The following is a 17036-nucleotide window of genomic DNA, read 5'->3' as shown; positions in this document are numbered from 1 at the left end:
AGTTTGAGCTAAGTGGTTGAAATTTGAACTACTGGGGGTGGTGCAACTGAGATAATGATGAATGAAGGGGCTTTGGGCAATTCCTATTGTGGCTGAGAGCTAATCCTACATTTGTTGGATTTTGGGTGGGGGTATTTGCTTATGAATAGAGCTAGCTATCTCTTAAGTGCTGACATCTGCTGAGGGCTGTTAAGGAAGGTGGGGACTGCTTTCCAAGAGTATCTTTCTCCATTTCTCATCCAGGGAAATATAATACTCTGCCTTTTTAATATTTCTCAAAATATTTCATTCTTCTAGGAGAGTGGGTGGGTGCTACCTTTCTACAGTGCTAATCCTAAAACAGCATCTTTTCAACAAGCACATCAAAATCAGCTTATGGCCAGCTTGCAAGATCCTAAATGGGGGTTCAGTTTTCCAGTATAGATTTAGACTTGCTAGGGGAAAGCCACTGTTTTAACTACATCCTGGTTTTAAATGAGGTGCTGCTACTTATGTTTTCGTCTCTTGACTTCATCGTCAGCTCAGATAAAGGCAAGACCAGTGCTGGGATTCAGCCAATTCGCACCTATTTGGGAGAACCGGTTGTTAACTTTCTAAGCAGTTGGGAGAACTGATTGTTGGAAGAAATCTCATTTTGTTTTTTTCTCACTTTACAGAGCTAATCCTGTAAGGAAGGCAGGAAGGAAACATTCTGGTGTTGTTTCTAGCCTAATCTTTATTGCCCTGCTTACAGAAACTGCCTCTCTAGTTAACCCTTATTACATTGTAACAGATAAGGCGAAGCGCCCATCAACCCGAGCGATGTTGAGTTGGCCACGCCCACCCAGTCACATGACCACTGAGCCCCGCCTACCCAGCTAGTCATTAGGGCAGAGTACCGTTTTTAATGTATTTGAATCCCACCACTGCCTGATATAAATATCTATATCAAATTCATATGGCTGTCTATTTTACCAGAGGTGACTCTGGGCGTGGCATACAACAAAGATATAAAACAATAAATATATATTTAAAAACAGTCTTTGTAAAAAAAAGCACAAGGAACATAAAATATTAGATTGGACAAGGAAGCCACCTCAAGATCTCACCAGACCTCTGGGACCACCCCCAGGCCCAAAGGCATAGCTAGGTCTTGAGAGACTTCTGAAATATAAGTAAGGATGGAGCTGACGTCACTTCAGGGGGAAGATGGGTGCTATGGCAAGAGAAGGCTCACCTCTTGGAACCCTCCAAGTATAGTCCTCTAACAATGGGATCACAGCATGCCTCTTCTGCCAGATTTGATGGGGTGTACATAGGTTAATTGGGAAGAGACATTCTCACAAGTAATATTTTCCGTGTTTTCACAAGCAAGCATTCAATAAATAGCATTCACACCTAGATTAAATTTAAAAAATGATAGCCAGGATGGCACACATTAAAAAAAACCCAATGCATTTGAAAGTCAGTGATAGACAGTATTGGTCTCATCGGGCCAAAGCAAAATGGATTAGAGGTATATGTCATCTTTTGAAGCCTACAAACCAGAGATGGTATTCAGCAGGTTCTGACCAGTTCTGGAGAACCAGTAGCAGAAAGAATCAGTAAATACCACTTCTGACTGGCCCTGCCCCCATCTATTCTCTGCCTCCTGAATCCCAGCTGATCGGGAGGAAATGGGGATTTTACAGTATCCGTCCCCTGCCGCACCCACAGAACCAATAGTAAAAAAATGTTGAATCCCACCACTGCTGCAAACTCTTTATCAGGAAAAGTGCACAAAACAGAAAAGTCCAAACATTAAGCCAGCAATTTTAACCATGAGATCTGCCGTTTACAATCAGTCTCAAGATTGCAAACTGAATATATTCATTAGCAACAGATTAAACTTCACATTCGGAAACAAAGAATAAGGAGCTAACACTCCCCATTTTTTAAACTTAACAAATCTCCAGTCTGCCTCCTTCTTTGCTGTGTATCATCCATCCCCAGTACCATATTGAAATGGGGAAAAATGATTTGCTTTTAAGAAAGATTAGGGTTAAGTGTAATTGGGTTGATTCTGTTCTCTGTGCCTACCGAATATGATTAGCTGTGAAGAGAAAGAGGGCAGAAGAGACCTGAAAATGTCTTCCAGGGTTAGATAGGCTGTCAAACATGCCACTTTCTTTGGCTCTTTGCCTAACAGAAGCTTGTCACATTCTGGTTTACTAAGTGATGATGCATTTCCTGGCAGGAACACAAGTGATGGGTAATGTTTCATTCAATTTCTCTGTGTCCATTTGTTATGAAAGGCCCCGGGTATTATATGTCTATCTTAAAATTATTACACCCAATTTAAGCCTCTAGGTTTGTCAATAAACCCCATCAAAACCAACCAGTTTCGGGATCTGGTACTCCAAACACAGAATCTCTGGTATATTCTGTGCAGAGACAATGATCTGAATCATAGGAGATAAGTGATAATACAATTATGTTGTTAAATAGATTAATAACGATACAATGAAAGGCTGACATACGTATGAATTGAATAATTTAGAATACTTTGTTTTAAAATGAAGGATAAGGATAATAATGGATCTGAATCATACACATAAAGTCATGCTGGATTTGGGTTTGTTCACTTTGACATGAGTTTACTCATTTTGACTTGCTTGGCATTATTTGGGAGGCCAGTTTGGCTTATTTCTACCCCTTTTTAAAGAAGCTCCGGTTAGGCAACATTTGAACCAAATCAAGGTGAACCAATCAAAGTTTGCCTAGAGTAATATCCCATCATTGGAGTAGATAAATTGGTGCTTCAGCTCTCATTAGCCACAACCATCATAAAAAAACTGAGATTCCAGTCTCCAGTGTCTGAAAAAATTGGCCTGCAGAGTTTCTGGTCATCTTCCTTCATCATCATTCTAGCCATTGTCTATCCACTGCAGGAGGAAGGCCTCTTTTGCATGTTTCCAGCCAATATGTCTTGAACTTCGCCCCATCTTGTTTTAGGTCTCTTTTGTGGAGGCTTTTTATTGTGGGATCCATTCTATGACTGCCTTGGTCCAGCTGCCCTCAGCTGTTCTTTCTATGTGACCAGCTCATTTCCCTTTCCATTATTTTACTCTCTTGATGATATCGTATACTTTCACTTGCTCTCTAATCCATGTGCAGATCTTTCTATCTTGTCTTGTGATGCCGAGCATGTATCTTTCCATGGCTCTTTGCGGCACTAGTAGCTTTTGTATGGATTTTGAGGGTCTATGGAGATTCTCAATCATCCAGGTCAAGGTTGCCCCAAAGGTGCTTTTTCAAGAGGCAGTTGGACTTTCTGGTTTTTCTTTGAAGACGTTTCGCTTCTCATACAAGAAGCCTCTTCAGCTCTGACTGGATGGTGGGGAATGGATGATCGGATGGTCAATTCCCACCATCCAAACAGAGTTGAAGAAGCTTCCTGGATGAGAAGCGAAATGTCTTAAAAGAAAAAAAACAGAAAGTCCAGTTGCCTCTTGAAAAAGCACATTTGAGGTATTGATTAGTGTCCATGTTTCACTGACATATGTTAGAAGAAGTAGCAGGCACGGATGGAAAATCTTCCTTATTCTGCATATATTGGCATTCAGTAGGTTAATAGCTTTCTTAAACTATCTTGATGGTGGCTCAATGACTAAGATGCTGAGCTTGTCGATCAGAAACGTCGGCAGTTTGGTTGGGTTCGAATCCCTAGTGCCTATAACGGAGTGAGCTCCCGTTACTTGTCCCAGCTTCTTCCAACCTAGCAGTTCGAAAGCATGGAAAAATGCAAGTAGAAAAATAGGATGAGCACCGCCCCCTAGAATTGGGAACAGGTAGCACATATGTGCGAGGGGAACCTTTACCTTTACTTTAAAACTATCTCCACATGGGAGAACCATCGCGTTTTGTGCTTGACGGGCCCCCAATGGGATGTAGAAAACTTTTGCTCACCGAGGAGGCCCCGCCACTCAAACCACACCCGGCCACTTATCCCCAGACGCGGCAGGCGGCTTGTTTCTTTAAGGAAGAGCCGCCGGGTGTGTCTTCAGTAGCTATGGTAACTTTCAAGTTGAGGATGCTGGGTGCTGCTGCTGCTGCTCCTCGGAGCGGCTGAAACTGCGGACGGCTGCTCCGGAGGCGAGCGCAGCAGTACAACAGGCGGGTAAAAGGAGCCGCTCGCCGCCAAGTCGAGCAACTTTGAGCTCGGCGGCGGCGCTTTGCAAGAAGAGCCAGAGAAGGAGCGCGGTTCTGCTCTGCTCTGCAAGGGGCTGCGCCTGCCATGCCGCCCCGAGCGCTCGAGGCTAGCTAGCGGCGCCCGCCTGTTCGGGACCCGCCGTCGGACATGCGAAGGCAGCCAGAGCAGATCGAGGCATCCGCCGGCGCTGCCGCCGAGACTCGGGGCTTCCAGGCGGGACGTCGCTCTGGAGAGGGAAGCGGCTGTGCCCCGCCTGCCCGGCCAGGGGAATGGGGACCCTGCCTGAGCGGGAGGCGGCGGCGGGCTCATTCCGGTTAGGATCCAGAGGCGGCAGCCGCCCGGGCGCCCTCCTCTCGGCTTTCGGCTCTCGGCCGTTTGCAGAGCTGAGCGAGTCACGTCGGGCTTGGGGCCAGCCTACGACAGGACTTGGTACCGGGGAAGGGATGGCCGCTCGCCTTCGCTGCAGCCGGAGCTCTTCGGGGGCGCCCCTCGCCTCTGCCTGACCTCGCCGTCTGTGCCGTCGCGGCTGCACTCGCCTCCCTTCTGGGCGCCAGCGAGATCGGAGGCGGCGGTGGCCCCTGGAACCTCGGCACTAACCCCAGCCCCGGCACCCCTCTGGCAGGAGCGGGCGGAGAGAGCCCCGCTTCCCCCTGGCCTGACTCCTGGAGAGGAAGCCAAGGGCCCCGTCTCCGATACCTCTGGTTTTTTCCCCCCCACTCCAACTGGACGATGGCGATGTCCTTGAGCAAGTCTTAAAATGCCGGTGATGAGGGGCCTCCTGGCTCCCCAAAACACCTTCCTGGATACCATAGCAACCCGCTTTGATGGCACGCGTGAGTTGGCTTCCCACACTTTTAATTTTTTTTTACTCTCCTCCTCCTCCTCCTCTTCTCCCCTTGTTGTCTGGTCTTCCAGAAGGAAACTCGAGGGCTCCCACTTCCAGGCGTTTCTCCCTGTCTTTCTCCCTGTAAAAGATCTCTTCTTCCCTTCCTTTCTCTCAGCCCCATCTTCCTTCACCTTTGGCACCACAATCCTGAAGGGATGAAGTTGTAGTTCTCAAGAAAGGCTGGGCTCCCCAACCCCCTTTGAGGAGGATCCTAGTGCGACATCTGTATGTTGACCTACTGCCCATGGCATGTGTGTGCGCATGCAATGGAGGCACGATGGAGAATTGGGAGAGATGGTGGCTCTCCAGAACAGGATGTGTAGATGCAACACACGTATAGGTCCTGCAGATTGGTGGATTTGTTCTAATGATCTCCTAAAGTGCAAAGGGTTCCTGAAGCCTTTGAGCGTTTGATGTGGTTGAACTTTTGATCTTTGCCATTAAGGTTGCCAGGAATAACTTCTCCAGCATGCATCCAGGGGGAATTTTGTAAGTGGATCTTGTCAGGTTGTTGAAAGTCCCACCTGGCATGTCAAGGACTACAGCAGACCTCAGCCTTGCATCTGGCCATCCAAGGGTTGCCATATCCAATAGATCCACACCCGGTCATTAATTAATACAGAAGTATCTTTGAACCTATATTGGACATCTCTAAAGGCGAAAATTGTCCCAATGTATCATTTTTAACTTTGTGTAAACAAAATAAGTTCTTGCAAATACAAGAATCTTGCAGTAGTTCCCTCAAAGTCTGAAGCTTCAAGTTGGCTTCCTATTAGAGAATAAAATGTGTGGGTAGTAGAATATATAGTATGGAGCTCTGAGATCATGGATGTACATCAACAACATATAAACCTGAGAACTGAGTGCCAGCAAATACAGGTACCCAAAAGATTAGATATATGTAACGTGTGAAATGGGAAGTTGGGTAAAAGGGGCATTGGGTGTGGAAGGACAATACTTTCAACCATGTTCCTGCCACATAATTTGCTTTATGAAGAATTATTTGATTTCCCTTATAAAATTTGTAGCTCAAGTTATTTAGAATACCATTCTAAAGGTACCATTCTTCCTTTCTTTCTTCCAGTAATAGAGGTGGGTGACAGATAATTAAGCCTAACTCATCAGTTGGTCCTGAACCTAGTTCTCTCCAATCAAACTCTACCCACTAAGCCTTCTCCTTGATTCTCCAAATAATCTGCACAAATGTATTTGATTTTTATCATGCTTTTATTACTTAATAAGTAACCCAAGGCACCAAACAGACCTAATACTCCTTCCCACTCCTATTTTCCCCACCACAATAACCCTGCGAAGTAGATTGAGCTGAGAGAGGGGGACTGGCCAGTTTTCCTTCCTAAAGCAGATCTAGAACTCAGAGTCTCCTGGTTTCTAGGTCATTACTAGTTACTTTCAAGTAATTGTGCTGAAAATGAAGGAATCAACTGTTGTCTGATGCTTATGGAAGAATGGAGGCACTTTCTGGAAGACAGAGACACTGTGTGTATATGGGAAACAAGGGTTATAATCAGAGGTGGGTTTCAAAAATTTTTAGAACCTCTTCTGTAGGTGTGGCCTGCTTTGTGGGAGTGGCTTGCCAGCCATGTGACCGGGTAGGAATGGCTTGCAGGCCATGTGACCGGGTGGGAGTGGGCAACTTGTAAAATGTGGTGAAACTCACTTAACAACGCTCTTGCTTAGCAACCAAAATGTTGGCTCAGAAACTCTGGCATTGAAGTGTGTAAGTCTTAAAGCAGTCAAGTTACAAGACCCTTGCACCCCTAACCCTTTAGGAAAAAAAACAAAAAAACCCAGGGGTGTTCAAACTTGACAGCTTTAAGACTTGTGGACTTCAACTCCCGGAATTCCTCCCCTCGCTCTTCATCTTGATGATGTGTGGATGGGCGGGGGGGAGGGAGCTGGAACCGGTTCTAAACGGCACTGTAGATTTGTGGAACCTCGTCTATAGAAGAGGTTAGAACTGGCAGGAACCCAACCCTGGTTATAATGCTCCTTACCTTTTTTAAATTGCTAATTTGGGGATTAATTGGAAAGTAGGAGAGATGGATTTCATCATGGAGTATCCCTCCTGCTCTACATGCCAAGATGAGTCATCCTATCATGAGGAAAGAAAACCAAAGATACTTTAGTCGCACAATCTTTTAAAGGAAACTTTAAAAAAAAATCAGATCAGGGCTTCATTGGCTTTAAAAAGAGAGGGAAACAATTGCAACTTTGAATTAGTATCCAACGACAAGTCTACGGTTCATGTCCGTCTTTGGAGACTGAAGCACTGAACGCATTTAACTGTGAAACCTATGGCAAAACTATGACACAGTCTTCGCCATAGTTATCATCTGTTGTAGCTAAGAAACCGCAGGCCACTTACTGTATGTGGAATTTGGTCTCCAGTAATTCACCCTGCAACTTGTACATCACCTTCCTGTCCTAAGGCCGCTGAGTTGAGAAAAATCTGTCTGATTCTCCCATGTTTCCCTCTTCATTTAGGCTGCGTGGTTTTTTCCATGCAAAAATACTTTCTGAGTAGGAATTGCATAATGTGTAAGGTGCTGCTATAGATAGTAGGCTAATCAGCAAGCATGTTTCTTGTTGGTTTACATGCGTTTGGATTTCATCTCTGTTTTTATCTCCCACATCTGCTTGTCACGCTTCTACTTCTGTCTAAGCTGGTTAGAAGCAAGGGGGTAGTCAACATTGGGGGGGGGAGCTTTCCTGATCACACAGAAGCTGTATGCCACCCCACCCCATCCCCCCACTCCCAGATGCTGCCTAGCTTTCCGACAGAAGATACGGGATTTTTTCCCCCTGTGCCATCCAAATGAGAGAAAGAATGGGTGGTGGCGGAAGGGGGAGACTTACAGCAAGTTGCAATGCCTTTCGGAATCTTTGGTGTGTTTATATTTGATCTGATTTCTCTTCAGAGCTCCAATGTCAAAAGGGATCTGCTGCAAAAGCCTGAAAATAACTTCTTTTGGAAAGATAGGGGCTTTGCAAATCTAAGGGGGGCTGTTCTGATTAGAAGGAGGGGGGGAGTCTGGTAGGCTCTTAAAGAGGGGATTTCATTCTCCTTCCCCGTATTCTATAAGTATAATCTTTATTGTCGTTGTACTTAAATACAACGAAATTGGTTGTTCTAGCCTCATCTTATGCAGAAGTTTGTGTGGGTTGAGATTTTTTTAGTTGAATGCAGTGGGTGGTAATAGGGAGTCTGTTGAGCGTAGAGTCACCTTATAGGTGAGAGGGACAGCATATAAATTAAATAATTTAGAAATAGAATGAGCCAAGGTTTCACCCTTTCAGAATTTAGAGCCTTCGGGTTTACTGTGTCTTAGGTTGTCCCGAGGGCATTGTCTTGCGATCAAACCCCTCTGGTTTATTTACTGTGGTTGCTTGAATTGTAATCTGAGTTCAGTGTCATCCATCCAAGGATAGCCTTCCGCAGAGTTAATGCATTGGCTTGCTTGTTGGTTGAATCCTTCTTGCATAATCCAGAGGAGGTGGATTTGGGTAACTAGGGATTTCCAATAATCAAGTTTGCTTCATACAAATGGAACAGTTGATCTGGCAGAATTAGTTGAACTACTGCGGTGTGTGTGTGTAAGTTTTTTAAAAATATTTTTTAATTTTTTCCAATATAAACATACATATTTTGTGGACAATGCATGGACTGGGTCAAGTCTTTTTAAAACAACGTTAACAATAGTAATACAAACAGTATGTGGAGTTCTAATCTTCCAACTTCAACAATACTAGTCTCATTTCATATTCCTTTTACATTTTTCCATTAATTCATTTAAACATAAATAGCATTTCTTACGCACCCTGTGTTTATTATCCCTTACTAAATGTTATCATTCAATATTTTAAAAGTCACTCATTATTCCACCGTAGCATCAATATTCCAAATGTGTGGGATCACTAATAACACCAATTATTAACAATATTCAATCCATCACGGGAGTGTATCTCAAAGTCCCCACCATTTCTAATCCTTAGTATTTTAAATTGAACAATATATTTTAACTTGTGTGTGTAAGTTTTTGAGTGATAGAACATCCTTTTTCAGGTTAGTGAATCTGGAACAGAGTGGACTTGGAGGGGAAGAGATGATGGTCCTCACTATATTTTCATCAGTAGGAAAAGCAGTTTACAACATAGGCCTTGTTTGGATAAATATTGTTCATTCCCGTAAAATGTATACAGTGGAGCTCAGTAATGAAATTCAATTTTGACTGTGGGCGTGGCTTGGGGGAGGCATGGCAGGGGAAGGATACTGCAAAATCTCCATTCCCTCCCCACTCTGGGCCCAGCCAGAGGTGGCTTTTGCCGAACTACTCAAAATTTCCGCTACCGGTCCGCTGAACTACTCAAAATTTCCGCTACCGGTTCTCCAGAACCTGTCAGAACCTGCTCAATTTCACTCCTGGTGGAGCTTCCTAGAACCATCTTTGCTGGAAGGCTGGAATTCTGGGAACTGAAAATGCAACACACTTAGAAAGTGCCAGAATGGTAACAGCTATCCTAGTAAATTATTCCCAAAATTAGTGACATATCTGCTACTCATAGAGGATGCTTATAAAAATAAATGTATATTTATTATACATATTTCTGGGGAAGTAAACAGAAATGTTTGTATCAGGCTATAATATCCATTGCTATCAAACCAGCCTGGTATGCTATTTGGGAATGAAAGCTATAGCAGTAGCAATTAATACCACTTCATGGTGCTTTTACAGCCCTCTCTAAGCAGTTTACAGAGTCGGCATATTGCCCCGCCCCCAACAACCTGGGTCCTCATTTTACCGACCTTGAAAGGATGGAAGTCTGAGTCAACCTTGAGCCCGGTGAGAATCGAACTCTGGTATTTGGCTGCTTTAGCCTGCAATACTGCATTCTAACCACTGTGCCACCATGGCGCTATAGTGCTCTGAGGTTCCATAAGAGTTACATAATGTCTCCAGCCTACTTAATAATAAGAAAACTAGGAAACTGACTAATTGAAATCAAAGCCAGGCTTGTCAGGGAACCTAGAGAAGCTCAGCAACTCATGTAAGGAAACATCTATTTGAAGGCGATATCTTTATCTGAAAAAGAATGAAAATTGAGCACATTTACATATACTCTGAAGTGATATGGGGACAGAAAGATTTGAAATAAATTAATGTTCCAGAGATTATCTACATGATAATTAGCCAGGTTCATTAAAATGGGTCATGCCCCCCCCCTTTTTTTTAATGACTGTCACTTGTTGAGACATTTTCAAAATGTGACACCCAAATGCCCTAGCAAGCTTATCCGAACTTTGCTTATTAGTGACGCTCTCGGTTTTTCTGGTTTTTAACCGGGTTTCTTAACCATTGCATCAAACTGGCTCTCTAGAGACCCTTTATAAAAGAATAATATTTATAAGTGCTTACCTTCCAAGGAGTTTCTATACCTGGAAAAGAGGACAAAAATCAACAAGCAAAGAACTCCTGTTCCAAATTTAGGATGGGGGCCGTTAGGTTCCTTTATTATTAATGGCTCTTTATTAGGGTTTTTTTTTAAAAAAAAAACTCCCTAAATTTCTGATAGATGGAAAAAAATATTAGAAGGGTATACCATGGGTTTTTTGTTCTCCAGTACCAGCTGCCTTGGACTGCTGCTTCCCAGGGCTTGTTGATATGAAGGGAAGTAAACCAATGCAATCAATGTCTAATGTAAAGTAGTGCATACACCTCCGGGTGCCGTCCACCAAGCAATGCCAACGGGCGGTGCCTAGGAGTAGAGCCTTCTCTGTGATGGGCCCAACCCTCTGGAATGACCTCCCCCCGACATCAGAACTACTACCGACCTCCGCTCCTTCCGACAGAAACTTAAGACCCACCTGTTCCGATTAGCTGGCCTAGCCCACTTATAGTCCCATTTATACTTCCTAGCAAATATTTTATCCTGGGATAGATTTTAGGGTTTTTTAATGTATTTTTAATGTATTTTTAAATTCTCTAAATTTTTAAATTTTAAACCTAACTTTAACTATTGTACAGTAAATTATTGCTACCTCCTCCAGCCACACCTATATTTATTTTATATTTATACTATGTATATTGATTGTTTTTAATATGACTGTACACCGCCCCGAGTCCCTTCTGGGAGAGGGGCGGTCTAGAAATCAAATAAAAGTTAAAGTTAAAGTTAAAGATACAAGTATAGTTTGGTGGAGGGGAAGCAAGTTTCTCTCTGAAGTGAATTCCACTGTTAAGAAGACACTCCTCCTTGCTAAACAAGTTTAATCTTTCAGTTCTGAAAAACTCTCGTCTTATTCCCTTAGAGCTGTGATGGTGAACCTATGGCAACACGTGCCCAAAGTGGCACATGCAGCCATGTCGCGTGGCACATGCGGCATCACCCATTCCTCTTTTGGATTTCTGGCACGCATGCACCCGTGATGATCAGCTGGCCTTCATGCGTGCAGCAGTGCCAGAAAGGGGAAGAGCTGGTCTTCCGCTTTCCTGCGTGAGTGAGCATGCACGCCAGACAGCTGATTGTCGAGCGAGCATTCATGCCAGTAATCGGAAGTCTAGCTGGCCAGTGCACATGCGTGCACCAGAAACCAGAAGTGCATTTTCCAGTGTGCACATGCCCCTTGGGCAGCTCCTCTTCTGGGTTGTGTTCCAGACAGGTGTGCACATGCGGGCTCCATTGTGTTTCAAGTGCCGGAAAGGTTCACCATCCCTGCCTTAGAGAAACTGTGCCACCAGAGCAGTGACTCTCTTTTCCCCAAGGGACCCATTTTTCAATTCATCATAAATCTCTAGTTTTCCTTAGGTATAAATGCATGGTACACCTGTCATGCTAAGTCATGATTGTTCCACTTCACACATTCTTACTGAATGTACCACAGTGGCTCTGATTGTTTAATAAATCCAACTCAACCCAAACACATGACAGCTGAGCAGAAGGTCTGGAGTCAGGCTTTGTAGTGCTTTCTATTCATCCCGCCATTCCAACTTCCCTCTGTCCACTTTTACAAGCAAAGGAGGATCCTGGAAAGGAAGACTATAACACTAGCTGATTAGAGAAACCCTTTTGCATACCCCATGCATTCTCAGTCAGGTGTTCCCGACCGGGGACTTCTAGAATTGTTGAGTCATAAAGGATGCTAGCTATTAAAGCTCGGAGATGTAGTCAAATATGTATGTTGAGGAAGGCTGATCCAAGCTCAACTGATGACAATCTCCATACAAATGTCATTCTCCCGGGGCAAGATCTTCCTGGAAACACATCAGATGTAATAAAGATAGTGAGTTGAGAGAGTGGAATTAACCAAAGAAGAATGGGCCAACCATTATTGTCAGTGTAATACAGATCAGGAAGAAACATTCCCAAATATGTCTGTTTATGAAGCAAATGTAGTTTGCAAGAGGGTGGCTAAGAAAATTTCGTTTAAGTAGATTGACTGAAAAAAACGAATGACTGCAAAGATGTTGAACACTGAGGTATTGTTTTCTGCTACCAGCTGTCTATGTGGGGAAAGGAAACTCTGAGCCGAGTCTCAGTTTTTGACAAATATTTGCTCAAATAATCAAATGTTTACAGGATCTCATTTTTTTAATCCTTTTTAAGTTTTTTTTCCTCTTTCCTGCAGCATATTTATGGTCCTTTGAGGAGAATAGACTTGTTGGACAAATAGAATGTATTTGCTTTATACAGGTAGCCCTCAACTTACGACCACGATCGAGTCCAAAATTTAGGTTGCTAAGTGAGAAATTTGTGAAGTGAGTTTTGCCCCATTGTATGACTTTTGTTGCCACAGTTGTTACGTGAATCGCTGCAGTTGTTAAATTAGTAACATGGTTATGAAGTGAATCTGACTTCCTCATTGACTTTGCTTGTCAGAGGGTTGCAAAAAGGGATCACATGACACCGGGACACTGCAACCATCATAAATATGAACCGGTTGTTGAGCATCTGAATGTAAACCATAGGGATGCTGCAATGGTCATAAGTGTGAAAAATGGTCATAAGTCAATTTTTCAGTGCTGTTGTAACTTTGAACGGTCATTATATGAATTGTTGTAAGTTGAGGACTACTCTGTATTCCATTAACAGTGTTGGTCACTTAGCGATGCTGGTTTGAATTTCTTAAAATATAGCACAAGCAGGAACTAATGTGCATGTATTTTCCATAGCCATTATGTTGCAAGGAGCAAACCAGAAACGACAACATTGGCTTCATAAACAGACATATCGGCAAAATTTTCTCCTGACAATATACGTCAGGGGTTCCCAACTGGGGAATGCGAGATGATATTCCAGGGTGTATAAAAAGGTGGGTTTAAAAATAAAGGTAAGGGTTCCCCTCGCACATATGTGCTATTCGTTCCCGAGTCTAGGAGGCGGTGCTCATCTCCGTTTCAAAGCCGAAGAGCCAGCGCTGTCCGAAGATGTCTCCGTAGTCATGTGGCCGGCATGACTTAATGCTGAAGGCGCACGGAACGCTGTTACCTTCCCACCAAAGGTGGTTCCTATTTGTCTACTTGCGTTTTTTACGTGCTTTCAAACTGTTAGGTTGGCAGAAGCTGGGACAAGTAATGGGAGCTTGCTCCGTTACGCGGTGCTAGGGATTTGAATAGCCAAACTGCCAACCTTCTGATCGATAAGCTCAGCGTCTTAGCCACTGAGCTCCCCAAGTCTCAAAATTATAGTATATATGCATAATTATATTTACTTTTGTAAGCGGTGCGAGAATATATCAGAAGCGTTCTACGGGTGCGGGGTATAGAAAAGGTTGGGAACCGCTGATGTATGTGTGCATTTATGTGAGACATCGTTTGAATGCAGGTAATTCCTGGTTCAACCTATGACATTTCAGCAGAGTTAAAAAAGGGTTTTGGGGATTTAATCCCAAGAAGACTGGATTTAGAAGGGGAAACTTGCTGAGTTAGATAAAAGAATTAATTTGGCATTGGTAGGACTGGAGTCTTTGGGAAGATTAAGTCTGAGGCCTGGGGTTTATTCCTAACCGACTCTATTTTGGGGAAGTACAGCTCGTGGCAATAACTAGATAGTCTTGTGCCAAATTCATTTGATTTCTCATTTGCAACTTTACCTAGGAAAAGCCGATTTGGCTTCCGCTGCACTTTCTCTAGCTGCAAACTGACTAGGCTTCTGTTATGAATCCTATGTGCCAAAGACATTTTTAGACAATAAAAGGGAAACCAGACTGCTCTTTTTTGAACGTCCATCCCACTTGGTGATGAGTGTTTTGTGCACATTTGCACATTTGATGACAGCAAGATCATGAGCAGCCCTAAGATTCCCTGTGTATCCAAATGCTGAAAAATGTGGATTCTCTGCTTTGCAAAATAAAGATTAAAAAAAAATAGTTTGACACCCCTGCCGTAGAGCAATACCTGGAAAGCCATGGGTGCTCCACTTGTGGCAAATAAGCTGCAAATAGGGACCACCAGAGAGAGGCCTTTTTTCTCAGAGCACGGAGTCCTGTAACAAGTAGGTTGAGCAAATTAAATCTCTGTTTTGGTCGACTTTGATTTTAGCACTGACTTCCCTAGAACTTAAATCCAGAGTTTATTTATTTATTTGGATTTTTATCCTGCCTTTATTATTTTTATAAATACCTCAAGGTGGCAAACATGCATAATATTCCTTCCTCCTCCCATTTTCCTCCAACAACAACCCTGTGGGATGGGATGGGATGAGAGACAAAGTCACTAGCTAGTTTTCATGTCTGAGGCAGGACTAGAACTCACAGTCACCTGATTTCTAGACCAGCACGTAACTAAATCCATTGAACTTTTAGTGAAAAGGCCCTGGACCGTTTAGTGAGGATTTTTTCTTCTTCTTACAATACATTTAGAGGAGTCAATTCAATGTTACCGAAAAACATGGATATTTTTAAAATAATAATGCCAATATATAATGGCATATTATGTATACCTACTAACCAAATAGGTTCTTTATGTTCAGAATTCCCATTCCTTTGATTAACAGTTGCTATAGGTCTGTGATGGTGAACCTATGGCACACGTGCCCGAAGTGGCACACGGAGCCATGTTGCCTGGCATGTGTGGCGACGCCAGTTCCTTTTCCAGGTTTCTGGCGCGCATGCGCATGCAACAATCAGCTGGCATTCATGTTTGTGGCAGTGCCGGAAACTGGAAGAGTTGCTCTTTTGTTTTCCGGAGTGAGCATGCATGCCGGCCAGCTGATCGACATGCACGCATGCACACCAGTAACCGGAAGTCTAGGTGGCCGGTGCGCATGCACATGCCAGAAACCAGAAGTGTATTTTCCAGTGCGTGCATGCCCCCTGTTGCCACAGCACGCAGCTCCACTTCCGGGTTACGTCCCAGAGAAGCTTGCACGTGCCAAAAAGGTTCACCATCACTGCTATAGGTCAATAAATGGAAGAAGCTTAAAATTATAACATCTGTGCTGATTGGGTCATCCTGGTGATGGAAATGGAAAATAGAGTAGATTTATTCTTGGTCTAATCAAATTTCATCTTCTGCTAACTGAATGGTACTTTTCATTTTAAGCTACTCTTGGGCAGATGGGGGAAAAAAATAATCAGATACAAAAGCATCTGAACGTGATTCCCAGTAACTAGATGGTTGGGTATGGGGAGACATGTCAGATTAAATATCCTGGGAGCTTCTCTGTATGATGATAATGAGGATGATCTAATATCATTAAACTTGTATGCTGCCCAACTCTCAACGATTCTGGGCAACTCACAACAATCCAAGAAATCACATGTATAAAACATCAAAAAGAAAGATAAAAGATGGCAATTGCAATGAAGCGAGAACTCTTCGTGGCTCTTCTAAATCATAGCAGAGTGCCCGGGTGTGTGTGTGTAGGGGCACACTTGGATTTTGGGATGGGGTAATCTGATTCCAGAGGGCAGGCACCGCTACAGATAAGGTACACTTCTAAGTCCCAACAGATGACATTGTTTAATCCAAGGAACCCAGAGTGTACCAATCCTGCTGGATTGAATAGACTGGGCATATGTTTTGGGAGCCAGGTGGTCTCTCGGTGAATAAGGTCCTATGCCATGTAAGGGTGTATAGGTAACAATCTGAGGGAGAAAGAATGGTAGAAGTGAAGGTTGGGGTTAAAAGAGGTATCCGCCTAGAATCTTTATGTAGCTACGTACAACTGACCTAAATCCAATCCTCCTTGAGTGCGGTTGACTCTTAATTTAGCTCTAAGCAGGTGCCAACCACTCAATGAACACATATTGCAATAGCACATGCTAGAGCAGTGTTTCTCAAACTTGGCGACTTTAAGTCCTGTGGACTTCAACTCCCAGAATCCCCCAGCCAGCATAGCTGGCTGGGGGATTCTGGGAGTTGAAGTCCACAGGACTTAAAGTCGCCAAGTTTGAGAAACACTGTGCTAGAGCAATGATGGTGAACCTTTTCGGCACCAAGTGCCCAAACTGGAACACGCGTGCACACGTGAGCATGTGCACATGTGCATGCACTGGAGCACATAAAACCTGAAGGCCAGCTGGCCTGCATGTGCGTGCCTGTTTTTTGGCCATTCTTGGCTGTTTGGGGGCTATTTTCAGGCCATTTTTGGCCCACAAATGGGCTGAAAACGGCCTGGAAAAAGGCCTGTTTTTTTGCCATTTTCCGGCGCTGCAGTGCCCACAAAGACCGGCTGCCAGAAACCAGACAGCAGCTGGTGACGGTGCGCGTGCCCACAAAGAGGGCCCTGCGTGCCACCTCTGGCACGCATGCCATAGGCTCGCCATCACGAGGCTATAGCAATAAACCCATTTAATAGATCCTTTGCGTCTCAAACTGGTCTTTCGCGCCTGGCACAACGAACCCTTTGAATTGCTCCCAGAATCAAATTGGCAACAATGACTTTAACGATCGCATGTGACACAGAAATGGGGAAGGGGGATGCCATTTCTGTGGCAGTGGTTGTAGCAGGCTACACCAG

The 17036-nt window shown here is 43.8% G+C and overlaps 1 protein-coding gene across 1 annotated transcript in view; it reads left to right on the top strand.

The window, feature by feature from the left end:
- The first annotated feature begins 4904 nt into the window (after positions 1-4904).
- The window catches only part of KCNH3 (potassium voltage-gated channel subfamily H member 3), an 88772-nt gene continuing 76640 nt past the window's right edge, over positions 4905-17036 (top strand). The window contains exon 1 of the mRNA XM_081968360.1: positions 4905-5004. Within this exon, the coding sequence (XP_081824486.1) occupies positions 4929-5004 (76 nt within the window). The 5' untranslated portion in view covers positions 4905-4928. The remainder of the gene's footprint in view (positions 5005-17036) is intronic.

Source organism: Natrix helvetica, assembly GCF_964273705.1.
Source record: "Natrix helvetica genome assembly, chromosome: 1".
Classification (NCBI taxonomy): Eukaryota; Metazoa; Chordata; class Lepidosauria; order Squamata; family Natricidae; genus Natrix; species Natrix helvetica.
The sequence above is the reverse complement of the archived record's forward strand: the minus strand, read 5'-3'. Positions and strand labels throughout refer to the sequence as shown.